This window comes from Tauraco erythrolophus, chromosome 17 (genome assembly GCF_009769465.1).
Source record: "Tauraco erythrolophus isolate bTauEry1 chromosome 17, bTauEry1.pri, whole genome shotgun sequence".
Lineage (NCBI taxonomy): Eukaryota > Metazoa > Chordata > Aves > Musophagiformes > Musophagidae > Tauraco > Tauraco erythrolophus.
The window spans coordinates 11124306-11141623 of NC_141481.1; the positions used below are offsets into that span (position 1 = coordinate 11124306).

Sequence of the window (17318 nt, forward strand, 5' to 3'; positions counted from 1 at the left end):
CATGTATAAAAATCGGTGGAAAATAGCTATGAAAGTGGGCTTCCTCTGTTAGGTTGTCTTTCACAGCACAATAATACAGCAGTGAGCATTTTACTTTGGCCAGAGCAAGACGTTTTGAAAAATACTTGGTTTTCTTGGAGCACTATATTAAAATTCCAAATTTTTAATCAACTTTTAACCTTTGTATTTATATGTTCAGAAAACTCTTTTGATACCTTTTCAATTTACCAACACTGAATTGAAACCCTTCAGAATGTACGTATGGCTGGTCCTCTCCTTACGCGTCACTTTGAGTTTCAGAGCCTGAGGGTAGTTGTGCCAAGTCTACCCCTTCGCTCTCAAGGTAGAAGAAACCATTGACAATTCATAGGTGGCAGCTAAGGAAGAAACCCCTTAACTATTTTTTTTTCAGAGAATATTAAATTAGATCCTTGTAAACATAAAATTTATATTTATTAATGTGTGTGTCTGTGAGTGTGTGTGTGTAAATATAGATATATAAATGGTCCATGACTATTTCTTTCTCTTAAATGGTACTTTACACAGACTTTTAAACAGTATGTTGGTAAATTCCCCTCACCAGGCACTGATTCTAAAAGAATGGTGTACCTATATTTATAGCAAATGTGGGCAGCCAGTAGAAGCAGCTTTACTTCGATGTTTGCTTTCATTTCTCTCGCAGAGCAGAAGAGATGACTTGGATGTTTGCATCTTCCTTGTGTAGGAGCCCTGCTTCTGGCTTTGTCATGCTTTCAGCAACCCCAGTCTGTGCTGCTTTTCTGGCAAGAAAATCCCCCAAATGGCACTAATAAGAGCTGGAATAATTTCTCTTCTCAAATTATCTCTAGATGCGGTATCAGGGAGTTCTTTACAGATTCTGCTCTGTAAGTAATGGGACCGTATTTCTACCAGAGGAAACTAACGGAGGTCGGTGAGGATGCTGTAAGGTTGAGGAGTTCCTCCGTGTTTGTCTGTCAGGTGGCTAAGCTAACACTGGGGCACTATGAAACAGTTTCTTTTCCTCTGTGGTGAGATTATTCTCCTTTTATGATACTGTATCTCTTCATGGGGCATGAAGTGTGTGTATCCCCTTAAAAACAAATGCACAAGAGTTTTTCTGATGTCCCACTCATGGGGAGTAAATTTTACCTAACTGGCCAAATGTCAGTTATAGTTTGACTCCACAAGGATCACTAAATTCAGAAGCCTGTGTTTTGACCCACCTGGGCCTTTTGAGAATTATTCTTAAAAGCAGATTATACTTGGCTTCCTAATCCTAAGAGCTCTTCCAGATGTAGAAATTCCTTTCTCTGTAAGGACCTGAGTGAATGCTTCACTGCGGTTTCTGCCTACTTGTCCAGTGGTGAGGCTTTGATACTTCAGGGTTGGTGCTAAGAAGAGTAACCAGAATAGGAGCAGTGAAAGGAAACAGCTTTCCTCCTCAGCAGAAAACAGCCCTTGTGAAAAACAGATTTCCCCTAATATTTAGTTACTGCTTTGTGTCTGCTGCTGAGTTAAGCAATGCACCAGACCCTGGCACGTGTGCCATGATCCAGACCTTTCAGTCCTGCTTCTACCTCTCCTCAGTTTCACTTAAAGCAGTCCAAAATGGCGCCTTACTTAAAGCTAAGGGCAATGTTGAGGAGAAATGTCTGCTAGCTGAAGAAAAATGAGATTTAAATGGAGCAGAAAAAGTGAGATTTCCTTCTGTTTCACTGCCTTGCTGCTAAGTCTGGTGCAGAACATCCTAATGTTCTGCTGATTTATGTGCCGCTCTTTGGGGGTGGACAGGCTGCTAAGTAGGCAAGCTGGCTCTGCAGCAAATGAATTGCTGTAAACCTGAACTGGCTTTATCCTTTTCTCCCCTAAATGGGCTTGAAGTGGAGGGAGGGGACCAGAGTACTGTTGTTGGTAAGATCTTTTTGTTTTGATGGAAAAGAAAATGGAGAATGTTTTTTTAAAAAAAAAAAAAATCTCATTCAAATATACTGCTATGGAAGACGGAATGGCTTTAAATTACAAAAATCTCATGAAACAAAATATTGTCTTGGGTTCTGGACATGCAGTTTGTACCATGATGAGACTGGCCCTGTCCAGCCTGCGAGCCAGCCTCTGCATAGCCAAAAAGAGTGTTTAGGATTCTGTAGATATCCAAAGGACTGCTAAAACCTGTTTAGGGGTAAATCAAAAGATGTATGTGAGCAATAGATGGTAAAGCTGGAAATTCAGATCCTACTCTGAATATTTGCTTTTAAAAAAAAAATAATAATTCAGAAAACTTACCTCTCCCTACTCAGCATATACATGTTCCCACTGAGTCCTCGGGGAAGGCTGCAGTGAGACGAGGACCTGGATACCTCAGTGGCTTGCCAGAAGGGTTTTTCTGCAGGGATCTGGGAGAGCCTCACCCTTTTCACTTCGATTCGGCACTTAATTTAAAGACGGGGACAGATGGGGGAGCTAAAGTCATGCTTGCATTTCAGTTCCTGGTGTTGCCTGTACAAGACACCTCCAGCCAGATGTGTTGGTGTTTGTGGGGTTTTTTACAGCTGATATCCAGAAGTATTTTGTTTGTGACTTGTTTTCGTTATCAGTGCTTTTTAAAAAGCAGGTGTGTATCCCAAGGGGGAAAGCTCCATCTGGGGCAGTGGATGTGAATGAAGTTCATCTTCTTTATCTGGCCGTGTTGCAGCACTGCTCCCATGAGATGCTCAACTGCACAGGCAGAGCGTGGCTCCCACGAGAAGGGGGAGAGTGTCCTGGTCATGCTGCCAAGGCTGCTGCTCACCAGGGGAGACGGCAAATACGAGCATCCAAGGAGCGGGACCTGCATTTCCACATCAAATGGGATACAGTGGTTTTGTTTTTCTTTAATATGGAGCCATACTTTTTTTTTAAGTAATTCGAGATCTGAATGTGATTTCTAATGTATCAAGAACGTTAATATTTCAAAGCTATAACAAAGTTTTAAATTTCTACTATTTTTTTCATTTATTTTAACTGTTCTGTTAACTTGTTGTATGTGGTTGGGGAATGTTGCTTCTCCTCTTAGCATTTGTTTCTATAACCAGAAATAAACTTATATATGAAAGAGAAAATGCCCTGGCATTGTTGCTGCTTTGGAGTGACAGACTTGCATCTTTCCAGTGTAGTATTGTAGCGGGGCTTTAAGATTCCTGCAGCAGTTTGTGTTGGACAGTCTGCCTGTTCTCGCAACATGAGGGGACAGAGTGTTTTAGTATTTATATTTTTACCTTTTATTACTTTCATTAAATACTGCAGGAGGGAGGTATGTCTGGACACCTCGCACTGTTTTAGAGTTCGCAGATAGCCTACTTTTGATCCCTTGTCAGTTTTTTGGGAAGCTGTTAAGTCCCAGCAGAGTGAACATACGTGTGTGTGTGTTTCAGGTCTGTAATGTTTCCCCTGGGATTGTAAGCTCTTCCTCCAGCTCTAGCTTTTATTTTGTCATGGAGTGAAACGTTATTTTGAAAGATAAGCTAGCATATAAGATCAGAAAATAGTTCTTTATCCACCTACCTTATAGTTAGGTTTTTCCTCTCTTGTCCCTCCTAACAGAGCTACAATTTAAGTTCAGGGTTTATTTGGACTAAACAAAGTCAGTTGGAGCTCCAAAATTGAACAGGAATATCTTTTTAAGACCCCAGTCGATGTGAGATAGCTGTATTTGACTAATGTTTTGCTTTTAAAAACAAACAAACAAAAAAACATAAAACTGTACACAGTGTAGCAAAGAGCCATTTTTGGGGGATGCATCTTTTAAAATTGACATATCTCTGACGTATTTTCTGCTGGAGCCAGAGGAGATGATGTGCAGGGAACAGTCTGAATGCTCGTGCTTGTGTCCGTGTGTCGGCCTGCTGCCTGCCATAGCCCTGCCTGTTAATAGCTAGGATGAGGGATGGTGCTGCACCCACCTTCGGAGGGCAGAAGGGGGCTAATTTCGTGGCACACTGTTAATGAACTGCAGTGCCGGGGGGCATAGGGCGGAGAAGTGCCAAAGGGCGAAGCACCAGGCTCTCCTCCCCGCAGGGTGATGCACGGCTGGGCAGTGAGAGCTTCAAGCTTATTAGCAGTCAGGAGATGTTTCTGATGGGAAACATTAATGACTTTTTAACCTTTTGGAAACAAACAGTTATTTTTAACACCTCTTGCCCTTTTTGGAAAGCATCATTTTTCTGAACGGGTTGCAGGAAAGGCTAATATGGCATCTTTTATTGTCATGCTCCCAAAAACCCAGGCTCTGCCGTGTCTCTGTCATTCGGTGATGTGTCCTGTAGGTTCGCGTCCCGAGAGCTGTTCTCCTTCGTGCCGTGCGGGATGGCCTCGGGGCCAGGCTTCCCCCCCGGTTCCCGAGGTGGAGCATAACGGCAACATCATGTCAAAATAATCAACGGACAATAGAGAGGATTTGGCCATTACCCTTCTTCCCCTTCTCCCTGCGGGCAGGATGTGGGACCAGCCCCACCGCAGCTTCCCCGCCAGGCGGAACCTTCGTGCAGCAGCAGCCGCGTCCCCGCGGAGCCGCGCACCGGGGCCAGGCGAGCGGCGGCGCATCCGGCATGTTCGCGGCGGCGGCCGAGAGCTTCCTCCAGCAGGCGAGGTACCGGGGGCTGGGGCAGCGGGAGCGGGGCGGGCACGGCGGGGCGGGGGCTGAGGGATGGGTCCCGACGCCCGCTCCCCCCTGCCAGGCAGATCCGGGAGGACGAGCTGCGGAGATTCGCCTCCCGCGTCGCCGCCCTCCTGCAGGGCCCGGAGCTGCGCCCCGAGGCCGCGGACGGTCTCCAGAGGCTGCATCTCACCGTCGCCGCCACCAAGTACCCCCGCAAGTGAGTGGCCGTGTGTCCCTTCGGTGTTCGCGAGAAGCAAAGCTGGGGAGGGGCGTTTTACAAGGGCGTGTAGTGATAGGACACGGGGCAATGGCTTTAAAGTGAGAGAGAGTAGATTTAGATTAGATGTAAGGAAGAAATTTTTTACAGTGAGGGTGGTGAAACACTGGCACAGGTTGCCCAGAGAAGCCGTGGCTGCCCCATCCCTGGAAGTGTTCAAGGCCAGGTTGGATGAGGCTTTGGGCAACCTGGTGTAGTGGAGGGTGTCCCTGCCCATGGCAGGGGGGTTGGAACTAGTTGATCTTTGAGGTCCCTTCCAGCCCAAACCATTCTGTGATTCTTGAAGAAAAAGAAGAGAGAGGTCTTACCGCTTAAAAAAAAACACCCTGTTTTGAAAACACCGAGCTCAATATAAATGCAAAATCCTCCTTTGCCTTTTTTTCCCCATTGCTAAGCAGAAGGTGCCTAGCTCCTTTGGCAGCAAGGATGACAAGTGTCTGCTGTCACTGAGCACTCTTTCAAGCTGCGCTAAGGAGCAAAATTCAGAAGTGAGGATGATAAGGTGACTTTAGTTGGGGTTACTGTCAAGGGAGATCATCCTAAGACCAAGAATATGCAGGAAATAAATCTCTGAATCTTTTCTTGCCTTGCAGTGATGCTTTAGTATGACTCTTGCAGGCTAGATGGCAAGTTCGTGGAACTGTTGCAGACAGTGCTGTGTTCGTCCAAGTGCCCTGAGCAGATTCAGATGTTATGTGCTGCCATCCTGAGAGAGATGTCACCTTGCAATGATCTGGTCCTCTCCTGCAATGAGATTCAAGATACGAAGCTCTTGAGCCTGGTATCCTCTGTCCTTTTGGCTCAGGTAAATGACCTGTCAACTCAGAAATCTTCCCTTGTCAATGCGGATTTGCTTTCCGATGGTTCCCTGTTTGCTGAGCTCAAGGAGAGTGAAAATCAATTGAAAGTATCTAGAAAAAAACAGAAGCATTTCCATGTTCATTTAAGGAACCTAGTTATTCTGCTGTGTGGGGGGAAAAAATGGTAACTTTTTTGTGTTTAGTATTTGGTAACAAAGACTGCTTAAAATTGTGCTGTGTACAGACTGAGGGCCTCAAGTAGTCTTGTAACTGGGAGCAGAAAGGAACGTTTTAGTGCTAGCTGCTATAACAAACATCCAGTCAGGGCAGCTCAAACCTGTAGAGCCAAAGATTTGAGAGTGAATTTATTACTACTACTTTTTCTGGTACTGGCTTTCATGTTCAAATGTAAAAAAATATACATAGGACCTATAAAACAAGTAGAGCTATAAATGTGGATGGTGCTTCAAAGATCTAGATTCTCCACGGAGAAGAGAACATAAGGATCTTCCTGGTGTGAGCACTGCCTGCATTGACTGCCCTCTGGGGAACAAGCTGGAAACTTTTTTTTCTTTCTACTTCTTTTACTATTATTGTGCCTGTTAAAGATAAAATATTTTTCTGAACCCTTCCGAAATTTCTTATTCTGAGTTTCACCACGTGCTTAGAAACGCGTCTTGTGTTTCTGATTACTCCTCTGAGTGTTACTTAGCTAGAGGAAATGAAACCAGAAAACAGTGACGTATTACTTGTGTGCTGCCTTACAAAGCTCCTCTCTCCCATATCCAGCATTGAGACTGGCAGTTCTACAATGCAAAAACATACTCTCCGTGTTAATTTTTGTTAGATTGCAGCTAAAACTGTGAAGAGATTTTCATCAACTTTTGATGTTACTAAAAGTTGTTATATTTTAGCCGTTTCAGTATCACCTCTCGAACATGGGGTGTAACAAGCAGCAGCCTGGCTCGTGAAAGCAGCCACGCTTCAGCAGAGCCTTTGAAAATATCATCTGCATCTTTTCATTTGTCACTGCTGTGGGTGGGAATCATTCTCCTTCTCTTTCCCTCCCTGCCCTCTTGGCTCTGCAAAGCTGACGTTCTTTTTGTAAAGCTTTTGGTTTTCCGGGAAACACAGCCTGTGGTGTTGCGTTAGGAGCTGGAGACGTGCCATCGATTTGAGTTCAGTCTGGTTTTCCTCTGAGCAGCAAGAGATGTGTCAGCAACACACATAAGCAGCTCCATCGTTTGCTGTGGGCTGCAGCAATGTATCTGCAGGAGGAGCGGGGCCGTCTCTTCCGTTTTCCTTCACTGCACAGATCCCCATCCCTGAACCTTCCCTGTTTGTACGTTGCTTTGGTCGATTTATCCACATCTGTTCATGAGAGAAGCAGAGAAAGTAGCCCCAGTCATGGATGAGGTTCCTATATGAAGTTTCTCAATGGAAGCTCACCTGACGTTTCCTAATTGCTTCTAGTGATCTGGTACAAATCTGCTGGATGGGGAGTGTCAGAGACTGGTGCTTGTTCACTGCATGCAGCAGCCAGCTCTCCAAGGCCTTGAGCAGCAGAGGTGGTTTACTTTTTCTTGACACGATGACATTCATGGGGGAAAAAAAACCTTTCAAAAGTCTGGGTCTGCCTGTCATCTTTAACAAAGTTGTCTTGGACAGAAGCGTTTGACAGTATCTCAGAGCCACAGCTGTAACAGCCTCCAAAAGAGGAAGCTGCTTTATTTTCCACATTGTGAGGATATAGACTAACCAGAGGGTCCTAGAACATGTTACAACAGTCCATTTTCTGTTCATAAATTTCTGCTTTTAAAATGCCATAAAGTAGCCTGTGCTGTGGGTTCTTTTTGTGTTTGACATTTATATTGATGCTTGATGGAAAAGTTTGTATGGTATTAGTCTCTAGCATTAGCAGAAGATTATCTGCCTAGCTTTACCTCTGCTTTATTTTTAAGGGAAGTAAGGCTGAAGTGTCTGTTGTGGGGCAGCGTGTTGTAAAAGTCCTCGAAAGAAGACTGCCCAAGGGTGAGAGCGCTCGGTACCTTCTTCCTGTCCTGTCAAATGTCATCAGGCTTTCACCAGAATCTCTAACTGAAGGTAAATATGTGGCAAGGCCTGAGATTACCATCTGGCTGTGATCTTCATAGAAGGCTCTGCAAAGGCTTTGGCTGGGAGTAGGGCTTGGAAACTGCTTTTAAAAGGGACATCTTTGCCAAAAGGAAGGTGAACTTATTGGACGAGTTATATTCCACCACTCGAAAATGGAACTGGGCCTTTAGCTGCTTTGGCCCCTTCTCGGTGCCAGAGTTTCTGTTCTGTATGGATTCGTATCACAGTAACATGTACTTGAGCTAAGGTGTCCAGGTACAGTAGAAGTGTGAAATTGTAGCTATCCTGAGGAGCATAAAGCGAAGTGAGAGACAGAAACAGAGATGTGCCTGTGTGTCTGTTCAAGAGAACAGCAGAAACAACTAGGAGTGCTCTTCATAAGAGAGGCAGGACTGTATGGCTAGTGGTAAGTGATAAGTCCTGGTGACTAAAGCTTCAGAGAGCATTCCAGCCTTAAAATTGCAAGGAGATGTGTTACGAGCAAGTGTCTGTTTCTGGGAGCTTCCTGTGAGGTTTGTGTATGCCATGCAGTGTGCAGGAGAGGCTCTGGGGAGAACACTGGGCCAGGGTATAGGGGCTGGCCGAGCAGGCAGGATCACCTGCCTTTGCTTCTGCATGTTCTCTGGGAGGGATTTATGCCCTTGTCTGCAGAGCTGAAGCCAGCCACTGCCTGAATAGATTTGACAGTGGTTTTGCACCTTCCTCCTAATCGCAGCTGTGGATGGAGACAAAGGAACAAGTATCTCTGGACTTACCTGGTGCCAGAAGTCCTTGGTTCTAGCACTCCCTGATTTTTTGTCAGAGGAAACAGGCAAAACAGTAATGAGACAGTCCCGGTGGCTAGGAGTGAGGAAGGGACACAGAGCTCTGAAATGAGCGTTAGTGACCTTGGGCTCTGAAGTAGTACCTTGGGGTACCCATTTCTTTGCTGCATGATGGTTCGGAGAAACAGTGACAGATCGGAGAAACAGTGATCTAGGCTGGAGGAAACGCACAGCAACTGAGGGCTGGCAGGGCTGTGTTGCAGAGGCTGCTTCTCTGTCTGGTCTAGCAATGACCCTGTGACTTTCCTTGTACAGAGCAGACCAATGTAGTCAGTAAAAAGATGACCGACTGGCTGAGGTATGCAAGTATTCAGCAAGGAGTCGCTCAACCCTCTGGAGGCTTCTTCTCCAATCCCAGGACCAGGCAGGTGAGTGCTGAGTTGCCATGGTCTTCTGCCAGGGGCATTTGTTAGTCAGTTACCTGCTGCTTTGAGTGCCCAGAATCAGCTTTTTTTTGGGAAATGGTAACCTAGAAGGGCTGTCGTTCTTTGTCACTTTTTGTAGGGTAAGTTGTCAAGACACATAGGAAAGCAAAGTAGGGGGATTTATAGCTCCAAGATTTAGCAGTTCTGCTGTAGAGCCAGAGCTTTGGTCCTTGAAGTAGTTTTGAGGGGAGAGTCTTTAGTGACCATGTACCTTGGAGTAAAAGCTGATGGCAAATGAGGCCTGTGTCAGAGAGAGGAGGAAAGTTTGCAGTGTTTCAGCTGAGGAATAGGATCCAACACAGTTGGCTTCTCTCTCTCTGGGTAACTGCCCCCTGCGGGCCCCATACTACCTATAAACAAGGGCTACTTTTCTCCGTGGACTCTGAGTTTTCCTTGCCATGTCACCCAGCCTCTCCCTGGGAACCCGACCTGCTGCATCTTTTCTTGTAGCCTGGTCCTGTCACAGAGGTGGATGGTGCCATTGCCACAGACTTCTTCACGGTGCTCTCAGTGGGTCAGTACTACACGCAGGACCAGTGGCTCAACGTGCAAGCCTTCTCCATGCTGCGAAGTTGGCTGCTGTGCTATGGGAGCAAGGGGTTGAAGACTCCTAATTCAGGTATGAACTGAAGGGCTGCAGGCCAGTGTGGGCTGCATGCCCACGAGGAGTGTGTGCTCTGAGATGATGAGGTGGCTGCACCAGCAAGTGGCAGGAAAATAGGCAAGAGTTCAGAGCTCTTGGACTAGGAGCAGGGCGACTTTGGAAAGGAATATCACAAAGCCTCCTGACTGATCCTTACTTGACTCTTCCATGAGGAATTATTCGTTGAATGAGTCCTCTGGTTTCAGGCAAAACCCCATGGGTCCCTGAGAAGAAAGGCCTGAGTGGTGGGAGACAGCATCTCCTTAGTGTTCTTGTAACTCTCTTGTAACTCCCTTCTTCCCCAGCCTCCTTTTCTTCACAGTGCACCTGGGGACAGACAGCTCCCTTGCTGTTGCTGGGCAGCTGTGTGGGTTACACTGGCCGTGACGGGAGCTGATGCGTGGTAGCCTTTCTTCTGCAGATGGCAAATCAGGAATGGGCAGGTCCGTTATGCCCATGGTCCCAGCTACATCCGCATCTAGTCGCCTGCTTCCCCCAAAGGACCGTCTGCGGGAGAAAGCCTTCGAGTACTGCCAGCGGCTTATCGAGCAGAGCAACCGGCGTGAGTCTTGCCATGAACCCTCCTCTTGATAGTGTTCTTGAAAACATTTCTGGTTCACTTCCTCTTTGGGCTGGGATCTCACTCCTTAGAGCCCGCAGTCAGGCTCTGGGCATGAGACTGGTTGCAGCTGCTGGTGCACGTCATTGACCAGCTGTGAGCCGAGGTGCTGGGAGGGATTTGGAGGCAATGGCCATCTTCTGCCTCCTACCCTTGATTTGCAGGAGGAGCTGTGGAACTTGGTTCTCATTAGCCTGGAATCGGGATCAGGATATGTTCCCACCTGTCTTGAAGTCTGGGTTAGTGGTCAGAGTGACAGTCTAATGTTCATGTTTGGACTCCAAGTTTAACTTGGACTCCTTTCTCTGGCAGGACCCCTGAAGAAAGACGATGGAGACCTGCAGAAAGCTGTAAGTACACAGAGGTGGGGCTGAAGCTCTGGGAGTTTGGCTTCTCCACTCTGATCTGACTCTCTGCTCTCCTACAGTGTCTCATTGAGGCGGTGACAATCCTGGACATCATCTGCAAACAGGACTCCTCCTACGTGTACCGCGCAGTCTCCTTCCTGAAAATCCTGCATGGCAGAATCAGTGGGGATGCCAGTTACGCCAGGGCACTGCTGCCCATCGCTCAGTTCTTCCTGAACCACGGTAAGTCATCACCTCTCACCCTCTCCTCCATGGTCTAGTCTTGCATACTCTCAGCACAGCCTTTTGTTCTGGCAGTTTGCTGGCTGCCTGAGTTGGTAACTCAGTGTTGGCTGTATTCTGGAATGGGTGATCCCACTCCAGGACACCCAGGAGCTGGGCTGTCCTGTGCTTTTTAGAAAAACATAACCCAGATTAGCGTAGCCCCTGGAGCCTGTGTTGGCAGGGCTTCTGGGTGGGCTGTGTTCAGCAACGCACTGTGTCCTCCCAGGCAAAACAGCAGCTGTGGACTCCGATGCAATCTGCAAACACTTATTCACTGATATCCCGGCTCAGCTCTTCCACAACCCATCACTGGCCTTTGAATTTGTCCAGTTCTGCAAAGACAACACCCAGCTCTTCGCTGAGACCTCCAGCATATTCAGGCAGAGCTTCCCAAATCTCTTCAAGGTACAGCTTGCTGGAGCAGCACAGGACACAGCCTGCTGCACATTCCTTTCTGTGCCCCTGAAATGTCTATTTGTACCCCAGAACCCTCCATGTCCCTCCCTGGTAGTGCTAGGCAGAGAAAAGGCAAGCAGGACTGTTAGAAAAGCAGGTGTGTTTGAAGAGGGAAGAGGGTTCCAGATGTGATTATCACCGCCAGTAGGGAGGAGTCTGCATTAGTGTTACTGCCAGTGGGTTGGGAAGCACAGTGAAGACAGCACTTTGTTTCGGGAAAACTTTAATGAGTTGCAGCTTGCCAGCCACTGAACCAGATGCCTATGTTGAGCTTCCAGCAGCCTCCCAAGTTTTGACCAAACCCTCAGACTTCTCTGGTTTTGCTTTTCAGAAGTGACTTTCCCTTCCCTGTCCCTTTTGGTCACAGTGTGAGAATTGTCTGAGTGGGTGGTGGAGTAGCAAGGATAGTACAGCAGTTTGTGCTTGTTCCTTGCAGTTCTTGGCGTGGAACAGCCCACCCCTTATCTCTGAGTTTGTGGACCTTCTCCCATTTCTGCTGGATGCAGGCACAGCCATTGAGATCTTCCATTTGCTGCTCGACTTGCCCTGTTTGACAGCAGCTCTGGACATCCAGCTGAGGTAATGCTACCTTCTCTTGCTCTTGCTTGCTAATCAGGATCTTGACATTGACTGTTGCCTAATACACACTTCTCTGAGCCTCAGCTGCTCTCTGGCTGCTGCTGTCACAGAGCGAGAGGCATCTGCTACAGTCAAGTTAACACAAAGCTGCACAGATGTCAGCCCAGTTTTCTTACTAATGTGCTGTGCATGGGAAGAGGTGACTGGCTTGTGCACTTTGGTACTGGACTGTCTTTGGGGCTCAGGGAGCTGTTGTTCCCCTCTCCATATCCTGCTCCAAACTGTTGCCACATGCTGGGATGTCTGCCATGAGCCACCACCTCAACATGGAAGTGTGGGCTACCTGGTCTTCCCTCCCTGCTCTAACCCCTCTTTTCTGGCTTTGTTCTCCTGGAGGCATACAGAGGTTCCTTCCTGACATTAGGAACTGTGAGTCTCTGGGACTGGGACTCACTCTCGCTGCTGTACCTCTTCTCTTCCTTGTCTTCCCTGACATTAGCGTCTTTTTCTGAATTGCTTAGAAAAGGAGTCATGCTACAGGCAAGATGTTGGTGGGCTTCAGTGACTGAGGGATACAGAGCATAATTTTCCCCTTTCCCAGGAGTGATGCAGAAGCATTTCTGGAGCTATTGCCTGAGTCCAGGGGGTATGAGCTTATAATTTCTGTCATCCTGGTTCTGTGGCTTCCAGAGGGCCTAGATTAGACCAACTTGCTGTCCCCTTTTCAGTGGAAAGGGAGTTACTCCATTGCTCAGGATTCCAGCTACACCCTGGCCCATTCTCATAATGCAGCATGTTCTGTCTTTGCCCCCTGCTAGGTCAACTGCTCTTCCTGCCTCCGAGAAGGCTGCCTGTGACCCAGCTGTGAAGCCAACCACCTGTCTGGAAGCCTTTCGCCATCCCCTCTACAAGAGCATGTTTCAGTATCTTCTCCGCACCAAGTCTTCTCCCAAGGATGCCCCGGAGAGGTAGGAGACTGCTGTAGGAGACTGCCACAAGGGTTTGGTTCAGCCATCCAGCTCTGGGAGGCAGCACTGGGATTGCTGGGAAAGACGTAGCCACTCTCAGCTGGGGTGAGGTGAATTTGATCTTCCTTTGCCAAGTGCTCAAAGGTGTTGCGGGGGGATAGGGATGGGCAGCCAGGAGAGTAGCTGGGAACAAGCCTTCAACAGTTAACTTTTCTGTCGCCCATAGGCTGATTCCACTTCGGCAGCTGCTGGGATCCCTGGCCAGCAGCCCAAGGGTCACGCAGTGTGCAGAGACTGTCCCTGTCTTACTGGAGCTCTTTTTCAGGGTGGTGCCAGAGGTAGGCCTTCTTGGGGGTTTGGCTCCCAGTTGTGCTGCCGGGGTCTCTTGTTATTTGAAGAGCAGTCGTAAAAGCGAAAGAGTTAAGATGCTGCAGCTTCAACAGAGGAGTGCATGAGGGGAGGGTGGAATGGTCTGATACTGGCATGAACCAGCACTGAGCTGGCTACTTCATCCAGAGAAATACAAAAGCTCCATGATGCAGTGTCAGGCTTCACACTGTTCACTCAGCAGGTGGGTGAGAGCAGAATGAGTGCCTGCTACCTGCTTTGTGCACCGCTCCCCTCCCGCTAGATCGAGCTGTTTCTGTGCCAACCGTCTTGTCTGGCTGGTTAGTTTGGATTTTGGCTGCTGGAAGTCGCTGGTGTTGCTGAAGCAAGGGCTGTTTTTCAGTTTGCAGATGGGCTGCTGATAAACCAGCTGGTGGTGCTGCTGCTGCGGAGGACTGACCAGCTCTATGAGATCCCGGCATTTAAACATGACGTATACAGGTGAGATGGGACAGAAGGCCCAGCCAAGGCTCCCAGCCCTTCCACTGCCGCAGCCTGGCAGCCCAGGGCAGCCCAGGAGCCTTTTCAGTTGTCACCCAGTCACTGCTGCAAGACATCTTTAGAGAATGCAAAACGGGAACTGCACGCTGAGCCCTGCTGGAAAGATCCTGAGTGTACAGCCGCTGTGCCAGTGGCTGAGTGCTGCCAGCACCTCCTTGGTTTGGGGATCATCACCTTGCCCGTGGTCTGAGCTCTGCCCATCTCTTTCCTCCAGGGTGCTGAGCTCACAACTGGTGATGCTCTGCAAGCTGCACCCTGCGCTCATCGTGGAACTGTCCACGGAGATCCTGGAGTTCTCAGGAACAGTCAGCAACATCCAGAACAAGGAGGCCATCTTCACTCACGTGGTAAGCAGGGCCTGCCTGCTTCTGCCACAGGTTGCTCCAACTGCAGTGCAATCTGTTGGTCACCTTCCCTTTCCTCATCTCCTCTGTCCTACCATTAGCTAATCTGATTTGCCATTCCCTAAAAATTATCCGATCCCCTTTCCTTCTGCTTGCCCTGAGCACATCTGCCTTCACTCCAGGTCTGGGCTATTGGAGAGTACATGTCAGTGTCCTATGACAAGCGCTGCACCGTGGAGCAGATCAACCGGTTCTTCGAGACTCTGGAGGCCATGCTATTTGAGATCACCCAGCTCCGACCACTGGCCAGCACCTCCAGCTACGCGCCCCGCGCCATCAGTGTCCTGATGGCCACCTTGACCAAGCTGGCAGCTCGCAGCCAGGACTTGATCCCCAGGTGAGGAGGGATGGCAGGGGAGGGCAAAGGGCTGAGATGTGCAGATCTCATGGGTCCAAACACAGATGTTTGCTAGTGTTAAATAATCAAGCTTGGCAACTGATGGAACCTGAAACTGAAACAGGACAGAGGAAGCAAGCTGTGGAGGAGCGCAGTTTGGGGAAGTGGGGTTCATCTGCTGACTAAAGCTCTGTGCATCAGGAGGAGGGGGTGGATAGGATAGCATCTGGTGTTCACCTGCAGTAGTCTCTTGGAGTACGAAGGCTTAAGTAGTGACCTTGCTGGGTGCAAAGGTCCCGCCAGCTGATGCCCGTGTCCTTCTCTCCTGCAGAGTGTCCATGTTCCTGTCCAAGATGAGGACATTTGTGCAGAGCCCTGCTGTCACCTCTGTTTACTGCGAGGAGGACCTTGAGGAGATCCTTATCCGGGCAACTGAGCTCATGAACCTACTGAAAATGCCAAGCGTGGCTCAGTTTGTGTTCACCCCGCCTGTAGACACTGCCAGTACACGGTTTCAGAGAGAGGTGAATGACTCTCTCCCTTTTGCCCTGCGGATAGTCACCCATCTCCTCGAGCCAGCTCCTGGCTTCATGCCAGGGTGAGGGCATGAGGTTTCTGAGAGGCTCCAGCCTCTGTTTTAACTCATGGGACACTGCTGACGCGGGAGGCTGAGGCCCTGCTCTGAACTGGAAATGAAGAACAAATGGTTGTGAATGAAACAGAAAACAGGAATAAGTAGAGCTGAGGCTGCTCCGCTGGTCTGAGACTGTCTGGATTTCTGTCTCCTAGCGCCTGTTGCTTTTGTACCTCCTAAGCTTGTCTTATCTCTCCCTGGCTAGTAGGGATTGAAAATCCCAGTGGATTCATGTGAATGTGGCAGGAGGGTGAGTGCGTGCATTAGTACCCTGCCAGCACACCATGCCCCTGTGGAGACATACTTCTTCTTCCCTCCTGTCTCCTTTGTCCTCACTGCACCCTGGCTGTGCACGAGCTGCTTTTCTTGCCTCTCTGTTTGCAGCACATCAGCCACGCAAAGGCCTGTGCGAGGTGGAGAAAGCAGAAGTGCCTCTTAAGTCCCCTGTGAGCCCTCACTGGTCTTCTGCTTTACCATCAGAGGGAACACGTTGAGATCCAAGAGACAGCTACCAGACGGGAGCTTAGAGAGATTTATTGATCCAGTTTATTGTTGACACCAAGAGCGTTTCTTAACATACATGAGCCCCGTGTCAAACAGGCGCCATGCTGTGTTCTGTGTCTGCATGAGAAGTTTATACACGTTTGAGCTGTACAGTATTAACAAACGGGGGAAGTAAATACGTCCCACTGCTCCTCCCAGGAGAAGCAAGCCCTCATGCACACTAGTAAATAGCAGGGTTTATTTACAGTCTGCTTCAATACCTGACTGCGCTGTGAGCAACGTACAGCTCCGGGGCTGTTTCCCACCCCCAGGAGTGCCTGGAGAGTCGGGCTCAGTGGGGAGAAAAGGGTTGTGATGGTACCACTGGAAATTGCCAGGATGCAGCCCCAAAACTGTCTAGTGCAAACCAAGCCTCCCCTGAGCCCTGGCTCCCGGGCAGAGGGGAGTAAAGAGTGCATGCAGTTTGCCCAGAGGCTCTAGGCACCCCGTTTCCTGCCCTGCAAACCTGCTGAGCTCTGCGGAGGATGACAGGCCAGCATTCCTACTTGATTCAAAGTCGAGTGAATCACCAGGAGCCCTGTGGGGCCCTGAGCCTTTGCTCGCCTGCCTGGTGCAGCTGAGTCAGTGGCAGGAGGGATGCATTGCTCCCAGTCCCTGCTGGGGTGGCACCCCAGGCCCGTTGGCATGAGCATTGCCTAGCAGAGAAGCAAGGCACTAGTGTCTGGGTGAAGGTGCTTTGTCCATCTCGCCCTAGAAAAGGCAGGCCAGGGGCTGCGTGGAAATCCAGTAGCGGAGTGTTTCCCCTGCGTGAATTATTTTGACATCTCTCCTTCTGCCAAGTGCAAGACTAAGCACAGAAACCAAAACTACAGCAGGGAAGTATCTGAGGTTTAATTAAGGCCAACCCTGTTAAGCATCCCTTTTTTAGCATCACCATCCTCGGAGCACTGTTGTTGTGAGATGCCATGTGAGTATCTCATTTGCTGCCAGAGCTTAGACCATGCTGGTTTCAGTGCAGGGTGTGATGTAGGACTTTGTAGCAGGCTCTTTTAATAGGGTTCAGCTAAACTAGGTCTCTGCATCTGTCTATATGTGGAAATCAGGTCGGGTTTATCCCGTTAATGTTGCTAAAAGCACAAGGAGGACGTAGCAGGGCAGGAGGCCGGGTGTGCAGGGGACTGGGAGCCGCACGGTGGAGCTGCCAGCTCAGCTCTGTTGGCAGCAGGCAGCAGAGCTGTTTCTGGGACGTTCAAGACTGACCTTCCAAAGGGAGCCTGTGCTGCTCGTCATCACCCCTCGGCATGTCAGCAGCACGCACTTCCGAGATGCTCTAAGCTGGGCAGGAAACAGGGTGGCCTTACAATGGCCTGGCAAAGCTGGAGAGGACCAGGACACGGTGCCAAGCTGTCGTTTGTCTGCCTGGGCTAGTGTCAGCCACACCTCTGGTCCGGCGCCGCATGCTGCCAGGCTCACTCAGGTCCCGGGCGGCACAAACCCACCATTCCTGGCTTGCAGGGACTGGGGCAGGCACAGAAGCACTAACGTGGCCGTAGCCCCTTGGAGAGGGCAGCAGCTCCTGC

At 49.1% G+C, this 17318-nt stretch overlaps 1 protein-coding gene across 1 annotated transcript; it reads left to right on the plus strand.

Moving 5' to 3' along the window:
• The first annotated feature begins 4583 nt into the window (after positions 1-4583).
• Positions 4584-15361, plus strand: AP5Z1 (adaptor related protein complex 5 subunit zeta 1). The gene is made up of 17 exons (XM_086622125.1): positions 4584-4624; positions 4713-4850; positions 5529-5715; positions 7672-7813; positions 8905-9017; positions 9525-9693; positions 10139-10279; positions 10649-10686; positions 10764-10926; positions 11195-11373; positions 11861-12003; positions 12822-12971; positions 13198-13309; positions 13702-13799; positions 14074-14206; positions 14386-14600; positions 14932-15361. The coding sequence occupies exons 1-17, from the start codon at positions 4584-4586 to the stop codon at positions 15200-15202; spliced, it is 2433 nt and encodes an 810-aa protein (XP_086478251.1). The 3' UTR covers positions 15203-15361.
• Positions 15362-17318: the final 1957 nt, after the last annotated feature.

What these genes read in the sequence shown, in the direction of transcription:
- AP5Z1 (XM_086622125.1), top strand. Translation starts at nt 4,584, where the DNA reads ATGTTCGCGGCGGCGGCCGAGAGCTTCCTCCAGCAGGCGAG. An exon ending in CCTCTGTCCTTTTGGCTCAG is followed by an intron (nt 5,716 to 7,671) that starts GTAAATGACCTG and finishes TTTATTTTTAAG; the next exon opens with GGAAGTAAGGCTGAAGTGTC. An exon ending in GCTCTGGACATCCAGCTGAG is followed by an intron (nt 12,004 to 12,821) that starts GTAATGCTACCT and finishes GCCCCCTGCTAG; the next exon opens with GTCAACTGCTCTTCCTGCCT.